Source organism: Anabrus simplex, chromosome 2, assembly GCF_040414725.1.
Source record: "Anabrus simplex isolate iqAnaSimp1 chromosome 2, ASM4041472v1, whole genome shotgun sequence".
Lineage (NCBI taxonomy): Eukaryota > Metazoa > Arthropoda > Insecta > Orthoptera > Tettigoniidae > Anabrus > Anabrus simplex.
This window is the reverse complement of record NC_090266.1, coordinates 497,663,174-497,677,939: the sequence shown is the minus strand read 5'-3', so window position 1 is coordinate 497,677,939 and position 14,766 is coordinate 497,663,174. Positions and strand designations below refer to the sequence as shown.

The following is a 14,766-nucleotide window of genomic DNA, read 5'->3' as shown; positions in this document are numbered from 1 at the left end:
GAATATCCTTATTAAAATTTCCAACATGCGATTTCGCTCGCCCACCTCTTTCCAAAATTCATGTGTGATACCCGAAATAGCTCCTGATTTTCCCTTTTTGGCTCGTTGTAACAGGTTCTTTATTTCCTGAGTCACAATAGTCTCATCTAATTCAGGCAGAGCGACACTCAAACCCCCTGAAACAATAATCCCTTCATGATGAGCTCTCCATTTGTCATCTTCATTCAATAATTTCTCGAAATACTGGACCCATGTACTATGACTTATATTGGTCCCCCCAGAACCTGACTTCTTCTTGGTTATTTGATTTATTTTATCCCATACTTTCCTACTGTCATTGTCCTTACACTTTTTATTTATGTCTGCAGCCATCTTTTGTTGCCATTCCAACTTTGTCTTTCTTAACAATTCTGTGCATTCTTAATTTTTTTTTTTTTTAATACAAAATTTGTTTCTAGCTACTTGACCACCATATCCACCTTGTATCTCATAAGTGCCTTTATAACTAGTGACTTTTTCTTACACATTCTGTATTATACCATCCACATTTTATCTGCATTTTACTTAAATTTTGCCTCATACATTTTCCTGCCATTCCTATTAAATTTTCTATCCTGGTTAGGGCTACTTGAACTCTATTCTCTTCTATCAATTTTACAATACCATTTTCTAAATCTCAAAACTTTCTCCATTGAAGTACTCTCTGAATTCATCCCCTAATTCTTCTCTCCAATGATACCTAGGTATTTCTCTCTCCTTTACGCTATCGTAAACAATCTCTTCCGCTCTTATATCTTGAATCATTAATTTTATAGATACTGGCATATGGTTTGCCTCTGCCCAATCCCTAATGCATCTCTCTTTGATAATTTGCAAACTATCCCTACAGCATACAACTAGGTCAATTGTACTGCCCTCATTTTATACTATATAAGTTAGTTTTTTACTCTCATCTCTGAACCACCATCCATTCAATATATAAAGCTCCTCTACCACGCATAATTCTAGTAGTTTTTCTCCATTTCTGTTACATTCTTTATCCTGGCTATTTCTATTAACTGCTAATACCCCGTCCTCAAGTTGACTGTAAACTGGCTTCTTGTACCCTATCCTCGCATTAAGATCACCCATAATTATAATGCTTGCCTGATCATGCGTACTTCTCATTCGTCTAATTTCTGTTGCTAAATTCTCAAAAAATTCATTCTGCGTAAATGGGGAGCTCAAAGGTGGATTATATATAAAAGCTATACATATTTCATTCCTCCAATTGACCCTATCTAATATTCTTATCCAGATTAATTCCTTAAACTCAGATTCTAAGAGCTGTATCCTATCTTTTAAGTTGTTTTCGATTACCACCGAAATTCCGTCCGATATCCTTCCTCTATTGGATCTCCTTGATCCATGTTGACTCCATACGATACACCCTTTAAGTCTTTCTAGTAATCAGCCCAAGTTTCTATAAGCCCAAGGACGTCCATTTCTTCCAGTAGCTCTTTAAAGCCTTCGTTACCTATTTTGTTCCATATTCATTCAATATTAACACATGATACCTTTAACTCTAGTTATTTTTTTTACTTCTATGTTCTAAACTTCCTGACTTACTTCTAGTCATTCTAGATCTTTCCACTTCAATTATAATCCCTTCCGGTGAGCAAATAACGTCGTCCTCAGATAGTTCTTCTGTGATTTTTAATCTACTACCTGAACTCATCCCCTTCTTCTGAAAAAAATATTTTAGACTCACTGACCTACGCCTGGAAGTATCCTCAGCTCCTACACGCGGCGCCGCTGTTGACATCCGGCTCGCCTCGTCGTTCCTCCCACTGTTATTTAACTCCACTGGAAGATCTGACGTAGACAGTTGAATCATCTGTCCAGGGTTATCAACACCAGCACAGCACGTATACTCTGGAATCTCTTGTGTCATCACTCCTTCACCATGCACTTCCGCTGAAGGCCCAAACTGCTTACTTTGTTCTCTGAACATATCACCCAGATCACTGACCATCCACGTTCTCGCCCAGGTATCTCCTATCACATGCAAGCGGTTTCCTCTTATAAATGCCCGTAGATTCGATTTTCTTGCTTGTCGTAAATGGAATCGTAGAACTCTTTGCTCTTGGAGGCTTTTTCTGTCCATATCCCTTTTTATCCAAACTCTGCTGCCCTTCAAGTTTCTCGCATTATTCAAAATTTGGCTTGCCATTAATAAGGAAACAAACTTAATTCTAACAGGTCTTCTTCCCCTATTCTTTCCCATCCTATACAAATCATTTATCTCCCTTTCAGTACAATAAATCCCTAATTTCTCTCTCATTAGCTTAAAGACTGAGTTCACCAATTCCATCGTAGATTCTCCTTCCGTTTCATCCAGTCCATAAATAATAATATTTCTTCTCTTCTCCTCCTCCGTTCTTCTGCTATCTCGCCACTGAAGTACCTGAACTCGTTCTTCTAGCGCCTTTATCCTGATTTATTATAGCTCTTTCTTCCTTGTCTTCTCCTATCTTCGTCTTTATTTCTGATAGATCCTTGGTTATGCTTTCCTTCATATCGTTGATTTGTTGAAACTGTGCTTTGAACATTTCTTTGGTCTGGTCAGCCTGAGAAGCATCGCACGCAATTTCATTGATTTTCTCCATGTCCTCCCATGTCAATGGGCTTGGGTTCATCTCGACGCCTCCGATGACTAATAGAGTAGCCGCTATAGCTGCCGCCATCAACAGTACTGTCCATCCTATTTCTTTATTAACTCCTAATTTACACTCCGTCTTGATCCACTTGACACAGTTGTGCCATCGCCCTATCACACTCCTATAATGCTGCACTGTTACGCCAATACTGCTTTTTCTGCACTTCCGGACCATTACCACGCACGTCTGCTCATTAGCTTAGCTCAGCAAAGACTGATATCTGGTAAATATATATCTATTAAATTACTTAATTCTAATCCTTTCTTTACAATACTTCTTCAGCTCAACACTAACATTTTTATGCCATCCCTGACCGACTTCCAGATCCTTGTACCCTTATTAGCGCTCCCTAGTCCACCCTGTTTCCCTGAGTGCATCTCTCTATAACCCTTCTGAACAAACTTCCTAACCTATACATACCACTGCGGTTCAAGTGAAGACCATACGAGTGCAGATCTCTCTCTCCTACCCACCCATTAGAATCTAAAAAATCTCACTCCCAGTTTCCCACATACGCACTCCATGTTGTTGTTTGAGTCATCAGTCCATAGACTGGTTTGATGCAGCTCTCTATGCCACCCTATCCTGTCCTAACCTTTTCATTTCTACGTAACTATTGCATAATACATCTGCTCTAATCTGCTTGTCATATTCATACCTCGGTCTACCCCTACCGTTCCTACCACCTACACTTCCTTCAAAACCCAACTGAACAAGTCCTGGGTGTCTTAAGATGTGTCCTATCATTCTATCTCTTCTTCTCGTCAAATTTACCCAAATCGATCTTCCTTCACCAATTTGATTCAGTATCTCTTCATTCGTGATTCAATCTATCCATCCCACCTTCAGCATTCTTCTGTAACACCACATTTCAAAAGCTTCTATTCTTTTTCTTTCTGAGCTAGTTATCATCCATGTTTCACTTTCATACAATGCCACCGCTCCACACGAAAGTCTTCAAAAACATCTAATTCCTATATCAATGTTTGAAGTGAGCAAATTTCTTTTCTTAAGAAAGCTCCTTCTAGCTTGTGGTAGTCTGCATTTTATGTCCTCCTTACTTCTGCCATCATTAGTTATTTTACTACCCAAGTAACAATATTCATCTACTTCCTTTAAGACTTCATTTCCTAATCTAATATTTCCTGAATCATCTGCCTTCGGTCGACTGCACTCCGTCACTTTTGTTTTGGACTTATTTATTTTCATCTTGTACTCCTTACCCAAGACTTCGTCCATACCATTCAGCAGCTTCTCGAGATCTTCTGCAGTCTCAGATAAAATAACATCATCATCGGTAAATCTCAAGGTTTTGATTTCCTCTCCTTGGATTGTGATTCCCTTTCCAAATTCCTCTTTTGATTTCCTTTACTGCTTGTTCTATGTAAACACTGAAAAGGAGGGGGGACAAACTGCAGCCTTGCCTCACTCCTTTGTGGATTGCTGCTTCTTTTTCAAAGCCCTCTATTCTTATCACTGCAGACTGATTTTTGTACTGATTGTAGATAATTTTTCGTTCTCGGTATCTGATCCCAATCACCTTCAGAATCTTAAATAGCTTAGTCCAATCAACATTATCGAATGCCTTTTCTAGATCTACAAATGCCATGTACGTGGGCTTGTCCTTCTTGATTCAATCCTCTAAGATCAGACGTAAAGACAGGATTGATTCAAGTGTTCCTACATTTCTTCTGAAGCCAATTGATCTTCTCCCGACTCAGTTTCAACTTGTTTTTCCATTCTTCTGTAAATAATAAGTGTTAAAATTTTGCAGGCATGAGATACTAAACTAATCGTGAGGTAGTTTTCACACCTGTCAGCACCGGCTTTCTTGGGAATAGGTACAACAATATTCTGCCGAAAATCGGATGGGACTTTCCTGTCTCATACATTTTACACACTAAATGGAATAACCTTGCCATGCTGGTTTCTCCTAAGGCAGTCAGTAATTCAGAGGGAATGTCATCAATTCCAGGTGCCTTGTTCCTATTTAGGTCGCTCACAGCTCTCTCAAACTCTGACCTCAAAATTGGGTCTCCCATTTCAGCAGCATCAACAGCCTCTTCTTTTTCCAGAACCAAATTATCTACATCTTTACCTTGATACAACTGTTGGATATGTTCTTGCCATCTTTCTGCTTTATCTTCTTTCCCTAGAAGTGGCTTTCCATCTGAGCTCTTAATATTCATACACCTAGATTTCCTTTCTCCTAAGGTTTCCTTGATTTTCCTGTATGCAGCATCTACCTTTCCAAGGACCATACAACCTTCGACATCCTTGCACTTCTCCTTCAGCCAGTCATCCTTAGCTACCTTGCACTGTCTATCCACTTGATTCTTTAATCGCCCGTATTCTTTTCTTCCCTCTTCATTTCTAGCATTCTTGTACTTTCGTCGTTCATCAATCAGGTCTAGTATCTCCTGAGTTACCCAATGATTCTTAGTTGATCTGTTCTTCCTTCCTAACGTTACTTCAGCAGCCCTGCTGACATCATTTTTCATTGACTGTCCACTCTTCCTCTGTTGTGTTTCCTTCAGCCTTTTCATTTAGCCCTTGTGCAACATGTTCCTTGAAACAATCCCTCCCACTCTTTTCTTTCAACTTGTCTAGATCCCATCTTTTTGCATTATTTCCTTTCTTCAATTTCTTCAACGTCAGATGGCATTTTACAACAAACAAGTTGTGGTCAGAGTCCATGTCTGCTCCTGGGAAAGTTTTGCAATCCAACACCTGGTTTCTCAATCTCTGCCTCATCATAATGAACTCTATTTGATACCTTCCAGTGTCTCCAGGTCTCGTCCACGTATACAGCCGTCATTTGTGGTGTTTGAACCAAGTATTGGCAAGGACTAAATAATGATCAGTGCAGAATTCAACCAGCCGACTTCCTCTTTCATTCCTTTGTCCCAATCCGAATTCTTCTACTGTATTACCTTCTCTTCCTTGGCCTACCACTGCATTCCAGTCTCCCATCACAATTAGATTCTCGTCACCTTTCACATATTCTATTAAATCTTCTATCTCTTCATATATTCTTTCGATTTCCTCATCATCCGCTGAACTAATAGGCATATAGACCTGCACTACTGTGGTGGGCATTAGTTTGGTGTCTATCTTGACGACAATAATTCTTTCACTATGCTGGTTGTAGTAGCTTACCCGCTGCCCTATTTTCTTATTCATTATTAAACCACCTCCTGCATTTCCCTTGTTTGATTGTGTGCTGATAATTCGGTAGTCGCCTAACCAAAAATCCTGTTCTTCCTGCCAACGTACTTCACTTATACCAACTACATCTAACTTTAGTCTATCCATCTCCTTTTCAGATTCTCTAACCTACCACAACGATTCAAATTTCTAACATTCCACGCTCCGACTCGCAGAATGTCAGTATCCATCTTCCTGATGTATACCCGGAGATCCGAATGTGGGACTAGTTTACCTCCGGAATATTTTACCCGGGAGGAAGCATCATCGGTACATCATTCATACAGAGAGAGCTGCATGTCCTCAGGAGCTAGTTACAGCTGTAGTTTCCCGTTGCTTTCAGCCGTGTAGCAGTATCAACACAGCTAAGCCATGTTGAGTATTACTACAAGGCCATATCAGTCAATCATCTGGACTGCCGCCCTTGCAACTTCCGAAAAGCTGCTACCCCCCTTTCAATGAACCATTCCTTAGTCCGACATGGTTGCACCTGTGGCTCGGCTGTCTGCTTCATTGGGACACGCAAGCCTCCCCACCATGGCAAGGTCACATGGTTCGCAGGAGAGGTTGCACTCCACAATACCATTGAAATCCCCATATCCCTTCTGGATAATTCTATTCCATGATAAAAACACAATGCATGCAATTAAATAAACAAAAGAACCCATTTTCCACATTTATATCACAGTAATTTATCAGTATCTTTATCTGAATGTGCACTCGGGATGCATTTTGTTTTTGTTCTGTAAGCACAGCATCCAAAAATACTACTTCAAATACCTACTGATTGTGTGTGTGCACTGAATAATAATAATAATAATAATAATAATAATAATAATAATTTAACATTCCTTTAATTATTGATGGTCCTGAAATATGACCAGCATGTCTGACATTTGTCTTGAAAGAATTTCTATAATGAGCCAGTAACCAAAACCTACTGGCATGAATATCACAGATATGCACTCTTAAAATGAGGGCTGTTTGATCAAGGATTCAATTCTTGAGTAGAAGTGGCAAGTATATACCAAACTGTGAAAATGAAAATCCGCAGCCTGTTTCCTGTCATTCGACCGGGTCAGGAATGGAATGAATGAAACCCCCATCTAGTGGCGAGGACAGGAAATGTGCCGGTTGCTGAAGCCTGTCGCACTCCTCTGGGGTAATGATAAATGACTAACAGATGAAACAAAATGTTAATAGAGAGTGTTGCTGGAATGAAAGATGACAGGGAAAACTGGAGTACCCGGAGAAAAACCTGTCCCGCCACCGCTTTGTCCAGCACAAATCTAACATGGAGTGACCGGGATTTGAACCACGGTATCCAGCGGTGAGAGGCTGCCGCATGAGCCACGGAGGCTACCAAACTGTGATAGTATTATATTTTAAAATATACCTATATTTTTTAGGGCAAAAACTCAATTCAAACTGAAGTTAATAATAGCAATGTAGGGTGACAACAGATAGAACAAGGGGTTTATGAACACAAAGACCTGAGGGCTGTTATGTTAGCAAAGGAAAGTCTTAATAATATGGAAATTCTATGCAATACTGTACGATGCACGGCTAATACCTAACAAATAAATTTATAGCCATACCAAAAAACATGCTTTGATTTTTTCAGAAAAGTTATGAAAACAAAACAATTCTTAAGTAATACATCTTACAGTCGTATAACTTGTTTTCTGAGAAAACAGTTCAAGGTTTTGCATGCATTGACATCATTTAAAAATATAGCCCAGTTGTTAACAGTGTAATTCATATTCACACTGTACAAATGGAACAATCTCTGTTCTCATCTACATGTCCTGTACTTTTAATAAGATGCTTTTACAAGTTTGAAATAGTAAATAACTTATAAGTATTGACTAGGTGGAAACATTATACAAATTTTTCAATTTATATAACGTAATTGTCAATATGGATCCAAAATGAAGTTTATTTCATGTCATACATACAGTGAGTCAAAACGAAACTCATCCATGATCGTAATTTGTTTTGTAATGAACAGAAATTGATTATGTTTTTCATTTATGTGCAATATAATGTGTATTCTTGTATTATTATGTCACTATTCGTTTGTTATCTTGTCCATAAATTAACATAAGTATTTCTGATTCTTTGGTATTATGCTGCTGCTCGAAGTAACAAGGTAGGTATAAACACTGTCGTCAGAGTGGCCAGTCTTCAAGACAGAGAAGTGAGGATTTTTAATTATAAAACAGGAAAATTGTAAAGAGAAATTGGCAAAGTTATTCAACTGTGCAATGTGTTACAGATAGGTATGTAAGTACCAACCAGATTGAAAATAAGGACAAAGTAAGTCAGAAAAGAATCTTACATTCCACAGATAACTACTAAAGGTGAAGAAGAATCGAATGATTAGAGCTCCAAAATCTGCTGTGATGATTGAGGAGCATACAGGGAAGAAAGCCCATCCAGAAACAAATAGGTGCATTATCAGGAAAAGTAATAAGTATGGAAAAGTAGGAATAAACCACTGGTCAATGAAATGAACAAGAGGAGGAGGTTGCAGTTTGTTAGAGAACACATGGGGAGAGATTTCACTTCTGGAAAACAGTAATATTTTCAATTAAAAGCAAATTCAACCTCTGTGGAACAGATGGGAATGTTACTGTCTTAAAAAAAAAAAAGAATGAAGAACTAAAACCTACCAATATGCATCCAAGTGTTAAATACAGCAGAGGAGATGTTAATGTCATGTGGTGCATGGCAGCTTGAGGGGTAGGGATGTTGACTTTCATTGATGGGACAATGGACATAAATGTGTATTTGAACATACTGAAAAAAAAATTTGCCTGCTAGTGTTCAAAAAATAGGAATACATGACCAATACAATACTATCAGGATAACAACCTTAAGCACAAAGCTCACACAGTGAGAATGTGGCTCCTGTATAACTGTCCAAAGATGCTGGAAACACCTCCTCAGTCACCAGATTTAAACTTTACACATAACAGTGTCGATAAGGAAACTTACCATTTCCAACAAAGATGACCTGAAAGTTGCTTTACGTGAAGAATGTGAGAAAATAAGTCCATCACACTCCGAAAAATTGGTACGATCCATGCCTGCCCATTGAGAGATGTTAGACGAGCCAAGGGATATCCAACAAAATGCTGAATTTGAAGGCAATAGTGTCTTATTCTGAGTTTCAAGGATCTACCACAGGGTGTATGAGTTTCACTGTGATCTCTTTTCGTGTATGTTTTGAGGAAGGCTTTATAATGAAATATATTTATGTTAATTTTGAATACTGTAGTAGAAAATAATGTACTGGTTACAAGAGGTAAATCCAGCTTGAAATAAAAAGTATACATTTGTTGGTAAATGCCGAAAGAAATATTCTGCTAATGTATGAGTTTCATTGTGACTCACTTTATATTTCTTAAATAGATTCTAAGTAAAATCCAACACCAACTTTACACTCTCAACTTCCCAATAATTAGCCTATCTGCTCCAGTACCACTAAAAATTTGATCTTGTCAATAGAAATATGTACACGTTAAACACATTTTAAAAAGATGCATTTAGAAAAATGCAAGGTGCAAGTGATCCAATCTTATGCAGGCATCGTATTAGGACGAGAAATAGGCCTAGGCTTACTAACCGATACACCCAGCCATTGTGACAGCTGCAATGCCTTTTCATGCCGCAAACCATTTCCAGCATTGGTAACAAAGACGGTTGGCACTCTAAACTTTCCTTCCTTATCAATCAATCGCCAAAACGCTTCTGGTGCAGAAGGAAGTACCTTCTTTCCTCGCACGATCACCCCGTCTATATCGAACAGGATTCCAAATGACGGTTTTTCCGCAACCTGAAATTATAAATGGGTACCATAATGCACGTAATTATGAAACATTACCAAGCCATTGACACAGTAGAAAACAGTGTAAGAATCATTTCGCAATACAAATTCCAGGGGATCAAATAACCTCCATAAAGGATTATGTATATACACACTGACATATCAGCATAAACCCTACATTACAAACAATGTCATTTCGACTATAATAATACCTGTCGACTCAGATATCTATGAGCTACAAAATAGAGTCTTTTAAACCTCCATTTAAAATATTTTGGTGAATTTAGGGCCAGGATAAATTTTGTATTGGAGTTCAGAACCGCCATTCTGTTGACTCGTGGTAAAAAGGAACAACACTTGTAAAATATATTTCTCTCCAGAGGGAATTATGGGTAATTTCTTCATATATATTCCTGGCTAGCTCATGAAAAATATTCGGAACGCTTTGAAATTCTTCGTAGATATCCATCAGCTCGTTCTAGCTTCCTGCGTCGAAGATGTCTGCTTCGAATATCCCATCCATAAACTTTATTAACCTTGAGTCTGATTTAAAATGATGGACAGTCACATAACATGCCGGGCTGAGTGACCCAGACGGTGAGGTAGCCTACTAGACCTGAACCCAAGTCGGTAGGTTCGACTCCGTCTCACTCCGGTGGTATTCAAAGGTGCTCAAATACCGTACGTCAAATTCCTCCGTCCCACGGAATAGGGAAAATAATAGTAATCCACCAATTGCAATAATTCCATAACTATATTTCACTCGAAAATCAATCAATCAACACTGATCTGCATTTAGGGCAGTCGCCCAAGTGACAGACTCTCTATCTGTTCCTTTCCTAGCCTTTTTTTAAAATGATTTCAACGACATTGGAAATTTATTGAACATCTCCCTTGGTAAGTTATTCCAATCCCTAACTCCCCTTCTTATAAATGAATATTTGCCCCAATTTGTCCTCTTGAATTCCAACCTTACCTTCATATTGTGATCTTTTCTACTTTCAACGACGCCACTCAAACTTATTCGCCTACTAATGTCATTCCACGCCATTCCTCCGCTGACATCTCGGAACATACCACTTTAGTCGAGCAGCTCGTCTTCTTTCTCCCAGTTCTTCCCAGCCCAAATTTTGCAACATTTTTGTAACGCTACTCTTTGTCGAAAATCACCGAGAACAAATCGAGCTGCTTTTCTTTGGATTTTTTCCAGTTCTTGAATCAAGTAATCCCGGTAAGGGTCCCATACACTGGAAGCATACTCTAGTTGTGGTCTTACAAGAGACGTATATGCCCTCTCCTTTACATACTTACTACGACCCCTAAACACCCTCATAACCATGTGCAGAGATCTGTATACTTTATTTACAATCCCATTTATGTGATTACTCCAATGAAGATGTTCCCATATATTAGGGGCCTATACTCTGTATTCTAGAATGTGAATGACATGAGTGAATTTAATTTCATTCTTGGGAAAGAAGTTCACTATGCTTGTTATTAATTTTCCGTTATGTTACTTCCATTTTTACTTTGCAATACAGGAACTCTTGTCTGTGTTCATCTCAGATGACATATATGAAGCCGGAGTGGTATATTTAGTCGTAGCACTCCACATTGTCAGCCGTAGTTTGAGTCCCGGTCTAAACATGAAGAGTTCCATGAAAAACTGTAGGTTTAAAGACTGCAGAATGGTTTTCTTGAAGAACTCCAAACACTGTTGGTATTAAAATAACTTGAATGAAAATAATGTTTTTGAAATGCTCCTTCCACTGTCATAGATTTTAAGAAGCGCTGGTTTTTAAAATTATCGTCCATAGGAGCTTAGACACGAGCCAGAAGTGAACGACAGGCAAATGCCGCTTTTAAGCACCCTCACATACTACCGTTCTTAGCCCATATTGTCCGACTCGTTGGCCTTCGGTTCAGAGGGTCCCGGGTTCGATTCCCGGCCGGGTCGGGGATTTTAACCTTCATTGGTTAGTTCCAATGGCCCGGGGGCTGGGTATTTGTGCTGTCCCCAACATCCCTGCAACTCACACACCACACATAACACTATCCTCCACCACAATAACACGCAGTTACCTACACATGGCAGATGCCGCCCACCCTCATCGGAGGGTCTGCCTTATAAGGGCTGCACTCGGCTAGAAATAGCCACACGAAATTATTATTACCCCATATTAAATCCATGTTGGAGACGTGAGGTGAATGACTAACCGGTTGAATATGTAATGTAGGCAATAATAATGGATTTATTGTGTGAACAATCACTTAACACTTTTAACCGTAGAAAATATTAATGTATAATTATAATGTATAATTAATGTATAATGTATAATTAATATCTGTGACTACTGCCCATCTTAAGGATACAATAGTAAAACTACATAGTGCCAAAAATGTCCTACGTAATGTTCTCTGAAGGAAAATAACCTTTCTTGCGAACAGCAATGCGGTGAAATATTCAGTTAAGTGCTTAAATTATCTTTACGTTGGGGAAGTGTACTACTGTCGGTGGTGTATACCGAGGGCTACCAAGGCTATCGGAAAAGCCCTAACCTCAAATGAGATCGATGGAAATATAAAGCAGATCGTCTAGCTCAAAGAGGATATTGTAAGCATCTGGCACATAGTTCCATGTACAAAATTGAACGCAAGGAGATAAAATGTCGCTCACATTTCTGAGTGCAAGACATCGGAGAAAGATATTGCAGCCCAGGCACTCCGTCCCTCTCCCCTCGTTTCACATCACATGGCTTGCAGCTGAATGTTCACTTAAATGAGCCAGAAGTGAACGACAGGCAAATGCCGCTTTTAAGCACCAACACATACTACCGTTCTTAGCCGATATTAAATCAATGTTGGAGACGTAAGGAGAATGCCCGATAGGTGCGGGAACCGAGAGGATGTGTGTGCTAGGCTTCGGTCCGTCAGATCGCCACTGCTAACGAAGGAGAGGCAGCTCAAAGACTGGAAGTTCTCCGGAAGTATATACGGTGTCCTGATCAGAGCATGTATGGTGATAATCTTCTTCCAACTCCTGCCACGACTATCTTAAAAAGAAACATGACTTACCACCACGAAGATTCTCTTCTCAGGGCGCAGACCGTCCGGTTGTTTCCTCGGGCAAGGGCTAGTATAGGGGAGTCAAAACTAAACAACGGGTCAAACTAACTAAATAAATAATTTATAACTCCAAGTCTGAGTAAAATTAAATACAATAAACATTATTAAATAAAACAAATAAACCGAAGTTAAGTTAAAATGAAATTGAAAATTGAAAATAAATTAGGTTGAATATAATAAGCTGAATTTTTTTTTTTTTTTTTGCTATTTGCTTTACGTCGCACCGACACAGATAGGTCTTATGGCGACGATGGGATAGGAGAGGCCTAGGAAGTGGAAGGAAGCGGCCGTGGCCTTAATTAAGGTACAGCTCCGGCATTTGCCTGATGTGAAAATGGGAAACCACGGAAAACCATCTTCAGAGCTGCCGACAGTGGGGCTCGAACCCACTATCTCCCGATTACTGGATACTGGCCGCATTTAAGCGACTGCAGCTATCGAGCTCGGTAAGCTGAAATTAAGTAATAGGCCTAATTACAAAATTTGTAACATGACACAATGTTATAATTAGCTGAGTTTAAAAGGGAATATAAATTATATCAAGAAAATTAAGATCAATAGTAAACAACTTAAATGTCCTCACAGATTGTCGAAAATAGATCATTCACCTTAACTGAAATAATGTCTCAAGATTCCTAAACTGTGCTGAATGTTGTTAACGTTGTCCATAAACATATTGTCGTTAATCAAACAATAATTATCTCACTGTTTCCAACAGTCTATTATTTGATTCAATCACGTAAACTTGCGGGCTAAGTCTCAACAAGGAACCAAGAATACACACGCACTCTTGTATTAACATTACTTCATTTCAACGTAGTCATACTTGTTTAAATAATAATTATTCAATGGCTGATTTTACATAAAATCAGGGGCGGTTTCTCCATCAGGTTGCAGGTTTGCGCTACCCCCATTAATTTTTATGTTTGTTTTAGGTCTGTCTGTTAGGTCATCAGTCTAGAGGCTGGTTGAATCCTCAAATAGCGCCACCAAAGGTTATGCGGTTATAAAGAAACCCCAAAAACCAGTGGCAGCACCAATATGAGGCGTGAGGTAGTTTGCCATTGCTTTCCTCACTGGGTCAGAAAGTACTATTGCAGCACGACTGACCCTATGAGCAGCACCTTTCATAACACTCAGATGCACTAGTCGTGCTCTGAATGTCATTACTCAGCACTACCCATACCCCAGCAACTTCCATATTGTCACAGCCATGGATGTTGACTGGGACTTCGGTGGAAGCTACACCTTACTCTGGCCTGTGCCAAGAGATGGATGCAAAAGTACTGCATCCATCAAGAAATTACAGCAGGCAGATAAGGTTTTATAATTTGGATTACTCAACTACTGTATTTTCATTCAACAAGACAAACCTTTCAAGAGCTCGAAAGACCAAATATTGACTACAGGAGACTACAAGCCGGTACACTTAGATGTTCACTGCAGGAGCTGAAAACTTTGCAACAGAGAGTCAACCTGAGGTAGGATGAAATAAGTGGCTGCCAGAGGGGTACGCGGGGGGAGGTAAAGATAGGCGTGGCCTCTTATACATTGCTTAAATGGAGGTTTATAAACCTGGCTCCTCCTACCATGGCCCACTTGATGAGTCGCTATAGCTAGCTCCTTGCAGCACAGCGAGGGATCCAGTCGGCCGTGCTCCTACGTAACCAACTACTAGCAAAGACGCTAGAGACCGTTGGCGCTCAATGTGAGAGTCTGTTATATGACAGAGATGTCACCTAACGACATTGGATGGACGTTCATCTGCTGGATATATAATTAATGGCTTTAAATTTGAAAATAAAAACCGCCATTTCTTTCAGTATAATCGAGAACTTCGTTATGTGCGTACAAGCTACGTAGTTTATTGATTTCACTGTGTAAACATTCGTGTCAGCGTGT

General features: G+C 39.3%; 1 protein-coding gene across 1 annotated transcript in view; it reads right to left on the bottom strand.

Annotated features, from left to right (window-relative positions):
* LOC136864196 (haloacid dehalogenase-like hydrolase domain-containing 5) overlaps positions 1-10,118 on the bottom strand; it is a 188,197-nt gene extending 178,079 nt beyond the window's left edge. Inside the window, exons 1-2 of the mRNA XM_067140871.2 lie at positions 9,951-10,118; positions 9,538-9,747 (exon numbers count right to left, since the gene is read on the bottom strand). Coding sequence (XP_066996972.2) covers positions 9,538-9,747; positions 9,951-10,064 — 324 coding nt within the window. The 5' untranslated portion in view covers positions 10,065-10,118. The remainder of the gene's footprint in view (positions 1-9,537; positions 9,748-9,950) is intronic.
* Between the last annotated feature and the right edge of the window lie 4,648 nt (positions 10,119-14,766).